The sequence below is a fragment of the Cariama cristata genome, unplaced genomic scaffold, assembly GCF_000690535.1.
Source record: "Cariama cristata isolate BGI_N322 unplaced genomic scaffold, ASM69053v1 scaffold36082, whole genome shotgun sequence".
Lineage (NCBI taxonomy): Eukaryota > Metazoa > Chordata > Aves > Cariamiformes > Cariamidae > Cariama > Cariama cristata.
Genome location: NW_009606101.1, coordinates 5984 through 18215, shown reverse-complemented (window position 1 = coordinate 18215; position 12232 = coordinate 5984). Strand labels below are relative to the sequence as shown.

General features: G+C 43.5%; 1 protein-coding gene across 1 annotated transcript in view; it reads left to right on the top strand.

Moving 5' to 3' along the window:
• Nucleotides 1-1167: 1167 nt before the first annotated feature.
• Nucleotides 1168-12232, top strand: part of ZNF384 (zinc finger protein 384) — a gene marked incomplete at its 3' end in the record, with an annotated part of 17043 nt that continues 5978 nt past the window's right edge. Inside the window, exons 1-4 of the mRNA XM_009696237.1 lie at nucleotides 1168-1220; nucleotides 3922-3988; nucleotides 4119-4359; nucleotides 4709-5039. Coding sequence (XP_009694539.1) covers nucleotides 1168-1220; nucleotides 3922-3988; nucleotides 4119-4359; nucleotides 4709-5039 — 692 coding nt within the window. The remainder of the gene's footprint in view (nucleotides 1221-3921; nucleotides 3989-4118; nucleotides 4360-4708; nucleotides 5040-12232) is intronic.

Here is a 12232-nt window from a genome sequence, read left to right as displayed (position 1 = left end):
TCGGTCGCCCCCGTAACCCTGGCGGTTTGTTTGCAGAGACGGCCCTGGAAAGAGGAGAAATGCAAGAGGAGGGAGAGTGAGAGGGGTAAGGAGCTCCCGGAGCTGCGTGAGTGACCCCCGCCCCTCACCCCGGGGGCTCCCTCTGGCCGCACTGGGAGGGATGGGATGGGACGGGACGGGACGGGGCGGGACGGGATGGGCCGCAGGTCCTGGTGTGGGGGATTTGAAGTCACTTGAGCTCCAGGGTGTGGGAGAGGGAATTGACCATCTGGAAGGAGCTGAGGCACAGGGTACGTTCCCTGCCAGGCACCTGTTCCGACAGAGGCTCCGTCAGTTGGGGTGGAGGCTACACGTGTCAGGGAATGGCACCAAAGATGTTCTAGCTCTGGTGTGTGAGTTTGGGGTTCAGGACTTTGTCCGGCATGTTTGGGGTATTCCTGATGTGCATCCAGATGTGCTTGTTCTAAAGATGTAGCAGTGCTTGAACTTTTTGGTGCTTATGAGCTTCATGGAAGCATTTTTGCATTTGATCTAACAGCCTGCGTGGCCTTCAGCATCCTTAGTATTTTGCAGCAATTAAGCCTAAAAGCTTCTTGTTATTGAACAAAGATCTTGGGCAGACATAAAACGACGTTGTAAATCATTCCTGAATGTCATACTCAGGGCCTTTTGTCAACTGAAAACTCTACACCAAATAGAAGATAAAAGCTAGGTATCTGGAGAATAAAGAAAACCATATTAAAAGTCAACCTCTAAATACATGCATATCCAACCTTGATTATGCCTTCCAGAAACACAGCCTCTACCTCACCGTATACTTGCACGTGCTTTTATCTGTCTGTTTATGATTAAAGTGATGACCTGCAAAGAAGTATAAGTCCAGCACGTTAAGTATGTGATTCTATGAAGTACTCTGAGATCTAAACTCCAGATTCCTTGTCCCTTGTGAGTTCTCTGGTTCACTCGGTTGTTTATTTGGTGTATGTACGTTTGTGGTCTGTACATAGAAGGTGTTTTTGGTTTATATCAGGAGGGTACGTTGACATCTGTCTGATACTAGACTGGTGAATAGGAAGAAGGTCCCATCTCTGGCCTGTTTGTGGAAGCTGGGATGATGAAGGCACTGCAGTGGGAACGTGCTGTGGTACAGGGTTGAAGCTCCAGCCCATGTCTGGTAGTTATAGAGCAATTGGAAGGGTTACGTGCAGAGTTCTGGTAAAGTAAGTGTGAGCAGCATTAAAGTGGGGGCTGTGAATAGGGGTGCATGTTTTCAAAATATCCTTTAGCCTAAAAGTGGGGTAGGGGAGGGACAGCTGTGGGTATTAGGGCAGTAGTTTGCTGGAGGAATCTTACCTTTGTTTTCTCCCTTTGGAAGACTGGCTTGCTAGTGAGATTGCATGAAAGCTTCAACTCTTACACCATTTCTCCTTTTCTTCCACATTCTTATAACTTCATCACACTTCAGCCTTTCAAGTCAAAAGTTTTGAGGCCTGATATCTGCTCAAGCCTGAAGATTTTTGGATGGGGAGGTAGATTCTAAGAGAGTTTAATGAAAACAGTGTAGTCATCTTTTGAGAATCAATAAGAGCCTTATTTTGACTTGCACACTTCATAAACTGAGCAAACAAAAGCAAGGTACTCTGAAGTTCTGGTAGGGGACTACTAGATGGAGACGGGCAGCCACTGAGTGCCCTGGCCTGTGCTAGTCTAGATTTTAGAATCTGGAAATGGAGTTGCCTTTCATTCCTTGTACTCTTTAAATAAGAAAGCTGTTGTGAGATTTTTGTTTAAATTGGCATCTTTCTGTTTAACTCCTGAAGTTTGCAGTTGAATCCAAGGGAGTCTCGGGCAATGACAAACTTTCTTTGGAAAATGCGTCTGATTATTATATGAGACTTTATGTTTTTAAAGAATCAGGTTCACTTTGATGTTTTTGATGTGGAAGCTAGGCAAATAAGGGCTTACTTATTTTACAAACAAAAACAAACAAACAAACCCAAAAAAAACCCAAACCCAAAGTTGGCATTCCAAACAAAAACCCCCTCTTGATTCAGGTGGTGCTCTATTGCCAAGAATGTGCTATCTCTTCATGTATGCCCATCTTGTGGAAGAAAAAAGTCGTGTAATTAAGCGTTACATACATAGGGCCTTGCTGTGGGCAGTGTACTTAATAATTAATTTGGCTCAGAAAAGAAAGCAAAGGAAGGAAGGTAAGAGTCTTGCCCCATCAAATTCTGATTGAATCACAGCAATGTAAATCCAGAGTAATTCAGTCAGGCAGCTAGCAGTCTGACTGCATGCCACCAATGCAAGGTAAATAATTCATTCTTAAGTGTGTTTATTGGTTGATTTGTAGTGAGTGAGTGAGGCAGGAATACTTGGCTTTGCTGTTGCGTGAGCAATTCATAAAAACAAAATTATCAGGTAATTTGGTTCATTTAAATACTGCTTCTCTACATACAGGAAAATTATCTTTGCATTTTGGCTCACATGCAGCAATTCCACATGCATTTATTCTCCCCTAATATACTTCTGGAAAGTAAATGTTTCATGCTACTTGGGGCATGCTCCTCAGCTTGTCTGATGATTGAGATAGGCCCTTCAGAAACAATATTTACTCATTAATTAGGCTACTGCCACATCATAACAGAAACAAGAGTGGGACAATTTGCAGGTAGCTGCATGAGAAACCTACAGTGTTTGCTTTCTCTAAGCAGCTTGCTCTGCCAGATGTTCTCTGAGCATAGTTTTTATCACATGTATTTTACCTACCAGCTTTGCCGTATTTATTCAGGAGTAGATGTATCTTCTGCTTCAGAAAATAATTATTTTGTTAATTTCTTTAGGTTTTTAATAGCATTTTTTCACGAGTGTAACAAACTTTGTCCGCTAATGCTATTACACAGAGGAAGTAAGGATTGGAAAAGAAAGGGTTTCTTCAGCCAGGTGTTCCTAAAGAGATTACTCCTCTGTCTTCAGAGGGCTATCTTTTGGTGTCTAACTGGTCCTCAGACTGCATGGAGAGTTGAGATGAAGCAGTGGGCACTTGACTAGGGACAGAGTCCTACAGAATCTTGTCCCAAAGGTGGGAATGAAATGGGCAATGGAGAGCCATGACATGATCTCACTTTGAGATAGAGTATCTCAGGAGCCAGGGTAGTCAGGTTATTTTCCCACTGCCTAGTCTCGTTGGATGAGAGTGGAGGATCTTGTCTGTCAGGAATATTGAGTGATATTTCCGGGTTTCTTTTGAGAGTGGGGCTGGGGCGGGCAGCGTGGTGGGCAGCAGGAAGTTAGGAGCCCTAAGTTTGACTTCTGGGTCTGCTATGGCTGTCTGTTATCTTGGGCAAGTCTGTTTCCCTCTCTCTGCCTGTCTTTCTTCCTGTGTAGCATAATGCTAATGTCCCCTTGCTGCATCTGGGTCCTTAATATTGAGCTGGGGTGGTGGGACAGGCAAGGTCCAAAATTTTCCATGCTTGTGGGTCAGACTGTCCATAACAGTGAAAAACTGGTTTTCAGCTGTATTTGCCTGGTTGCAGATGCACAGACTTCATCATTTATGTCATGTACTTGGGTGGATGATAGTTGGGGAATTTTGGAGGTGTTCTGGGTTTGTAGTCTTTTTTTTGCATGGAGGACTATTGGGCAAGAGGCATTTGAGATGGACCCAAGCGTATGGGAATAGCAGACACCTTTCTCCCCTGATAATAATTTTTGGATTTGGGCAGATAGCTCAAAAGTGGGAGCAGTTGCTTGAGTAAGACAGGGGAGATTAAGGAACTGTCACAGCATTAGACTGAGTCAGTTCCATGTTGGAGTCTCTTTGGGTTTAATGTTCTTTTTGTGTCTGTCTGTCTGTCTGCCTTCTCCTCCACTCCTCTTTCCTTTCCCCCATTCTTCTTCCCCTCTGTGCCCAGCTAGGATGGAAGAATCTCATTTCAACTCCTCCCCGTACTTCTGGCCAGCAGTGCCCACCGTTTCAGGACAGGTAAGATCTGGTCTTGCTTCCTGTTGGAAGTTCATGCATGATAAGTGTTTCTGTTGCATTTCTCGCTCAGCCAACTGCTGGGAGAAGCTGTGCCAGGGAATTCTAAAAGCTGTTCTTCCCACCTGTTTAGATTGAGAACACCATGTTTATTAACAAGATGAAGGAGCAGCTATTGCCCACAGAGAAGGGCTGCAGCCTGGCTCCCCCCCACTACCCTGCCTTGCTGACAGTACCCACCTCTGTGGCCCTACCCACTGGTATTTCCATGGACTCCGATACCAAACCGGAGCAGCTGACACCACATAGCCAAGCCCCTGTGACTCAGAACATCACCGTGGTACCAGTGCAGTCTGCTGGGCTCATGACAGCAGGTAGGCGACTCCAAAGACTTTGGCAACATACAAAGGAGGCTCTGGGTTGGGGGGACAGGGAGTCCTGGAGAATCCTATTTGGGCTGTAGATTGTTCCTAGACTTACTGATGTTGTGCACTGCCTTGGCGTGGTTTCACTGTGAATCTCTAGGCACTCTGTACATCCACCCTCTTTATGGAAGTTTGACTTCCAGCAGTGGAGACTGGGAAGGTGTTGGGGAGGGTAAGCCACTCTTCTGTTTGCACTGTAGTCAGAAATAGGTGTATAAACCTTGTTTCTGTGGGATAAGGAGGTTGGACATAATTAGCGATGTGATAACTGACTTCTTCCATCTTTCTTTGTTTGCAGGTCCTGGTCTGGTGATAACTTCCCCATCAGGTTCCCTGGTGACCACAGCCGCCTCTGCCCAAACCTTTCCCATCTCAGCTCCCATGATTGTCTCTGCGCTACCCCCTGGCTCCCAGGCAGCCCTCCAGGTCGTTCCTGACCTGTCCAAGAAAGGGACAACCACCCTCTCTGAAGGTGGTGCAGGTGGCGGGGGTGGGGGAGTTGCCCCCAAACCGCCTCGAGGCCGGAAGAAGAAACGATTGCAGGAGTCGGGGCTGCCAGAGATGAGTGACCCCTTTGTGCTGTCAAACGAGGATGATGAGGACCAGCACAAGGATGGCAAGACATACAGGTGGGGAGCGGGGTTAAACCTTGAGTGCAACATTGCATGGGGATGGGGGTGTATTTAATCCTTCAGAGGGTTACATGGGGAAGAAGAGATCTCTGCCTTTTCCCTGTAGAGTCCCTGAGTAGAGAATCTTTCAGCTGCAGAAAGAGTTGAGTTTTCTCTCTAACCAGGAGTGCTTGCAAGCTGGTGGATTGACCTAAAACTAAGGATCTCCTTCTTAGTGGACAGCCTTGATTTCCTGACTATACAGATGTTAATGTTACTAGGTTAGTTAATGACCAGGATATTATGGAGGCTAAAGCGTATCCTTGATGCCACAGCCAGGTACTATGGCTGGTGTACTGCAGAGTGCAGTACTGTCTGGTGCAGCTGGAGCACTTCTGGTGTAGCTCAGAGCCCTGGTGTACCTGGGTCTTCCTGAATTAGCTCCAGTCTGTCCGGTGTAAAAACTACAAACTGGAGGCACACAGAGCAGGAAGTGAACTGTAGTGATAGTGTCCGCTCCTGTGTGTGTTGCCCCTTGTGATCTCCTATTTCAGTGTTCCTAGCAAAACAGAAAAAAAATGTATTTCTGAATTAGGTATAAGGGTATTTCTGAGCCCTAAGGGTATCAGATAAGAGGGGTGAGAGTTCAGAGCCCTGAGGTTGGGTTTCTAAGCTTGGAGGGATGTGGCTTGAGTTTACAAGTGAGTGGTGGGAAAGGGAGAGATTAACTAGGAGGGAATACTTAAACTAGAGGATAAGGAGTGTGATTTTTTTTTTTATTAATTTTTTTTTTTAGAGAAGGTGGGAATTGGACAGAGCAGGCAAGTGCTAGGGAGGAAGTGTGATGGTCTCTTAGTTGGGAAGCGGGAGCATATACAGGTGATTTAGTGATAGGTGTTTCTGAGGGATGATTAAGATGAATAAGAGGTAAAGTAGTAGCCAGATGGAAACAGAAATAGAAGTTGATCACTAGCTCTTCTTGCTTCCCTACTATGTGCCCATGATCTTGTCTCTAACAGTTCTAATGGTTTCCCTTTTACCTTCCTAGACCCGTGTTTTGTTTTGGGTTTTGTTTTTTTTTTTAGATTTAGTTTTGTGTCTGGAATTAAGTCATAACAATATGAAGGCATCTACAGAGAATCAGTCCATCCACCCCAGGCACTGTTTCATTTTTAACTATAGCATTTTAAAAATGTTTACGTTTTTAAATCAATACGGTTAAATGGATACTAAACGAGAGCTTGGATCAGCCTTTCTATTCTCTTACCCAATGTCCCAGTTCTTCCACTTTGAAAATATAATCAGCGTATGGTGAAGAGGGGTGGGAGTGTTAGGTAGCTTGCTATTTGTAATCCCACCATTTATTTTGGGCCTTAGCCACAATTCCACACTACTCAAGCTGCTTACAGTCTGAGTTGCTAATTAGGTTGTTAAATATGTATTTACAGGGGACACAATTGGCAATGAACACTAGAATTAAAGCTGAACCGAGGCTTTAATTATAGCTCCTTGTTTACTTGTAAGTTTGGAAAAAAATGCCCAAGACCAGGTGGAGTGACTCAGCAGAAAGTTTATGAACATGCATAGTCTGTGTAACAGCTCATGAAAAAGACTTTGCAGGGAAAAAACAAATGAGTTTATACGTAGGAACATGTAATCACGAAGATTTCCTGTCTTCATGTTTAGTCCGAGTGTGGTCCCTCTGCCTCTTCCTCCAGCCCCCATCGCAAGCAGGCCTTCCTCTGAGCAGTGCTAAGGTGCGAGCTAATTAAAATGAGTTTTATTGAAAACCACCAAGGAGTACTTCTGCCCTCCTTGGGATCTCCTCTTTGGCTGATGCTTTCTATGTGCAAGTTTGGAACTAAAAATGATTATTGAAAAAATAAAGGAAAATACTATCTTCTCTTGGTGCAGTGGGAGAGAAAACCTTTGTGAAATACAGTAAAATTGTTTCTCCATAATATGTGTATGAATAGACTTGCAAGTTAAAACTCTGGGGACTCCTGGGTTCCTTCTGTATTCTAGAGGATGATTTGGGTAGTTCCCGTTACTACAGTATGCGGACATATCCTAGCTAAATTAAGACTGTGGGTGAGGTTCATCTACTCCTGTTCCCTTCTCAGCCTGGAGGAGGAGTTGCTTGTAGTATTCGTATGTCTACGTTTGTATGATTTCACTGATTGTTATGATGATACACTGAGGACAACCTAGTCAGATGCCTGGATGGAATTGTACTATATTGATCGATGACAGGTTTTTTTTTTTAATACTCAATTCCTAAAGCCTGGGATTATTTTGACAAATTGAATTATTTTTTGTTTTAAGTTTCTTTTTGAGCTCTGTGAGCTCTCTTGTTCTGAGTGCCTGGGCAACTGGTTATTTCCATAATTCCTGACTCCTAGTGTGATTCTGAAGATGGAGTAAGGCCTTGAATGGGCAGCACAGCAAAGCAGGCTTGGAAGGAATTGGAGTACAAAGGTGATACATGTATTGCAGCGCATCCCGTTCTCTACTGAATGTAGAGATTCCTGATCAAGCAAATGGCAGCTGTTTTACTGCTGTATCATCTCTGGAAGTGAATTAGTAGTCTGCTGTGAAAGTGGTGCAAGAATCTTTGTGACTAGGTTTTTCTTTGTAAGAAAAGGTGTGAGGCTTTTGCTAATGATGGTGTTGCTTGCAGATTTTGGACATCTAGCCTTAGGATTAGTCTGGCAGAGTCCTTAGTGCTTTGCTTTCTGCTATTAGAAGAATGCTTGTACCTGCAGGGGACAGCATCTAACCCAGTCCTGTGAAGCATTTTCCTTCATGAGTAATGTCACTTCAGTCTCGTCTGGATTCATTGTCAGCTCTTTGTTAATCTTCCCTGACATCTTTGTAGAATTTACTTTTTCTTTGGAAAATAAAATCAGCATCAAGAGTCTTTCTAGTAAGATGCTGGCAGTGTGAAGCACATGACTTCTTCTCAGTACTTCAGAAGGTTCTGAGAAAGACAGAGTGAGCATAAGTCCTGGAGATAGTAGTATTGTTTCCTTAGTACTGTTTTGGTGCCTGTACCTGTGCACTTTTAGAAATTTGTGGTGTGATGTGATCAGTGGACAAGGCTGATGTTCAACAGTTCTCTAAATAGTTTCTTCTTTGAAAGAGGAAGAAAACTGTCTATGGGCATTGCTTGGTTCCAGTATTAAATTTGTAAAGGCTAGGACGAATACCAGTTTATAGTCTGGAATAGTTTTGCAAGCTGTGCTTTGGAGCCTAGGATACCAACAGAAGGGGGGTAGGCTTGAGAAGGACCTTGCCATCATACTGTAACCAACAAGCTCTCTGTTCCCCACCGCTCGTTCTGAGTTTCCCTACTAGGTTGTGGGAACAGTAGGGCATTTGGGAGATAGTAAGCAACTGAGGGACGTAGGAAGCTTCTGAGATGAGTCCAGAGTCCAAAAGTGTACAGAAGCCTTAGAAGGCTTAGCAAGAAGTAGAGTTGAGCTGTAGAAGGTGAAGAAGCTGGATGGAGGGCCCCTTTAGTGAGGAAATTAGATACACAAGGGGAGCCAGTGGTTTGAATACAGCAGGCAGGCATGTTCTCAGACATATCTCATTTTAATCCTTTTTTTCTGCCCTGTACTGGATTTAGCATTGCTGTGTGGTGAACTTCGTGTGGTTTTGAATAGATTTGAAATCTGGTGGCTGTGGCTTTTTTAAGACACATATATCTATGAGAATATGGTCAAATTTGGCCAAGTTGTAAGCTTGGAAAAAATCTGTTAAGCATGCTCTGAGATGCTTTATATTTTGGTAGTTGAAATATGCAAAGATTACGTCCTCTTTGATGTTTCTTGAGGCTTGCATGACTCCAGGCACTGAACAGACTGTGTCCACAGAAGAGAGAAATACTCTTTAACCTCAGTTTCTGTAGGAGGCTGGAATACACGTGTACTCCCTCTGCAGCAATAAGGATCTTCTCAACTAGTCCTGAAGAGCCAAGCGTGCTTTTCCATCAGTCCCAGCTGCTCCTCTTTCTGCTTCAGAAGGGAGTCTTTTGTGCCCAGTGTTGACAGTAACCTCCCCCCTCTGATGAGCACAAAGGCAAGGTGTGAGAAGACGCTGCTTGGTTCAAATGTAGTAGGGATGAGAATGAGATATGGGCAGGGCCTGGAGCTGATTGTGTCCAGGAAGTCTGGAAACTTGGTAGAGCAGAGATGAGAATCGGAAAGGAGGAGTGAGAAAAGGCAGAAGCCTACAAACTAGGGAATGAAGCAGAGGACATGATGGGGAACCTATTTGCAAGGGAGAGATTGCACAGAGAGAAGCCATGAAGGGACAAAACTGAGGGGAGGGAAGAAAGAACCAGATCTGCTAGGGGCTGGAAAATGGGGAGATACCTAGAATTAGCAGAACAGATGGGAGCAAGAGCATGGGATGTGAACAGACAGATAGAAGTATAGAGGAGAGGAGACAAATGTTAGGTAATTGAGGGAATGAAACAGGGAAGAGCCACTGCAGTACAGGATAAAGAGGCTGGGACATGTCGGTAAAGAGCTTGGGCCAGGGTCTTGGTGCAGGAAAGAGGGCATTGCAATAGGCAGGGAGGCTAAGGGCAAGGGGGAAACTAAAGTTTGAAGCATCAGGCAGAAAGTTTGACCGCATTCCCTCCAAAGCCTAGAAATATTAAACCCAATATTTCTAAATTTTGCTATGTCTCTGATGTCAGCACAAGAACCGGATCTCCTCTGGCAAAGAACCTCATCCCTCTCTAAGGCTAGAAAAAGTGACAACTACCATTGCTATCATTTGTAATCCTAGCTGCAGTGGCAGAGGTCTGTGCAGTGGGTCTTAAGATTGCTGATGACCAACATGGGTGTCAGTATGATGCCACATGTTGGAATTTCTGTTTGCTTTTTTTAACAAGTAGTTCCGTGAGCAGCGGAACTAATGAAGCCTGGTTTCCAGCGGCTCTCTCCTGTGTGGATTCTCTGATGTCTAATCAAGGGTGAGCTTACTAGCCTTTCCCTCAGCAGGGGGCTCCAAGAGTGTCTCTTTTTTCCCCAGCTGCATATTTTTATGAGACTTTTGGTGACTTTAAGATTCTTATCCCTTTTCCAGATTTGGTTGAAATTGGCTTATGATCTCAAAACTCTAAGGAGGACAGGTGCACATGCACATCCATATATACACATGCAGTTTGTACACATAAGCTTTGCTTTGTATATCAGTGCTGTGCTTGGAGGTTAGAAAATGTCAGAATTAAGACTGACCACATACCTCAGGATGTAATAAGGTTAAAACTGGTGTTATAGTAAGCTCTCTCCCTTCTGCTGAGATGTTATAACTGTGTGTGCGCGCGCCTGTGTGCTCTCAGTTCATCATAGTGCCAAGCAGAAGGAATTAACAGTAAAGGTTCTGCAGTCATGAGTTTTAATTTTAGCACATGTTACTTGCATGTCAATGGAATGAGTGTGTGCAAGGGAATGAGGGGGGCAGTTACAGTTTCAGCTGGGGGGAGAGAACTTCGAAACTATTCTGTCGCATATCTTATCTGATCACACCTTAATTTGGCCCTATTGAGTCAATGCACTTTGATACCATCCTTGATTATGTGATTATAGTTATTGTGTACATGATGTCCTGTCAGTCCTGCATGTTTCCTCAGGGAACCTGAAAGGAGTGTTTTATTAAAAAAAAACCCAACAACATTGACATGGGGTTGCAGAATTTAGAAGGATGGTTTGGGGAGGGCATTTTGACTACTAGTCTGAAGAATTATAGATTACATTTACCTCTGCTGCAGATTTGCTATGGTATCCTACAGCCATGTGGTTCAGGCCTGCAGATAATCTTGCCTTGAAGCATGCGCAAATATGAGTTAGGTCTAGTCTTCGGTGAATTTGCATTTGCCACAGCCTAAAAATGACTACAGACAGTTCTCCTTAAATAATTAACATTTGGAGTTCCTAAAACCGTAATCTCTTCTTGAGTATCATTGAATAGTCCTCTGTTACATGTTGGACCTTGTTTTGCTTTGCAGAAGCCTTGCATCTCATAGCTGTAGCATAGAAATCTATAGGAACTGTGATTTGAATGTATATAATATGAGTTTTCCTTTAAAGGAAAAAAAGTGATCACAGATACCAGTTCGGCAGCTTGGAATTAGTGGGTATGTCTGTCTTACTGTGTTTCACTCCTCTGTCTTTTGTCACTCCCTTCCCTTAGAAAAAATAAAACAGAACATTGTGGGAATAGATGAGTGCTTATGGAGCACTGATACTTCTGTGGTGGGTACAACAGATGAGTGATTCTGCTTCATGAGGTTGGAATTGCATGTGGTTGACGAGGCTTGAGGCTGTACACAGAGTGGTGATGAAAAAAACGCTTGCTTGTTAAGTATCTGTCTGTGCAACATAATAAGGATGCAGTTCTGTGGAAACAGTCAATAAGGCTGTAACAGAATGCACCTGCATTGCGGAGCCAAATTATGGTGACATAGATGACCTTAATTCTGGTGTTTCCAAATTTGTTAGTGCTTTCTCATGGGCCTTTTGTATTATTTTAATTTTAGATTTTGCATGTTACCACTACACTAGGAAACACCTTATTGTTTTTTATTGTTTTGTTGGTCTTTTATGCTAATGGTGACTGATTTTAAAAAATTGGTTGACAAGGTCTTAGGACTGATGTTGTTCAATGATTGGGAGGTCAACAGAAAGTCATGGCTGATAATTTACAGATAGAAGCAATGCTGGTGGATAGCTAAAAAAAAATGACAAGGAAGCTTTATATGGTTGTTAAACTGGAACTATGAAAGCAAAATGTATTTTAATACAGCCCAATGGAAGACATAGCCTTTTGGGTAATACTCCGTGACTTCTCCAGCAATCAGGGATTAAGGCCTAGGTGTTTGAACACAGTGGAAAACAGTATCAGACAGAAGTGTCCTGTTGGATACTACTGAATGTCTTTGATCTAAAGATAAGGAATATGGGGAAACAGTATCCTGGAAAGCAGTGACTGTGGAAAAGACTTTTAGGAATTAAGTGACATCATCTAAGTTCCCAGTGCGAGGCTGTGACAGCAGAGGATAAATGCAAGTGTTGAAAGCATAAATGCTGGAGTCATTAAAAGAAGACAGGCAACTTGTGAAGCATGCTGAAATACCACAAAATTCTAGGTCTAGTATTTTTAAGATCATTTGGAAAAATGGACAAAATGCAGGAATG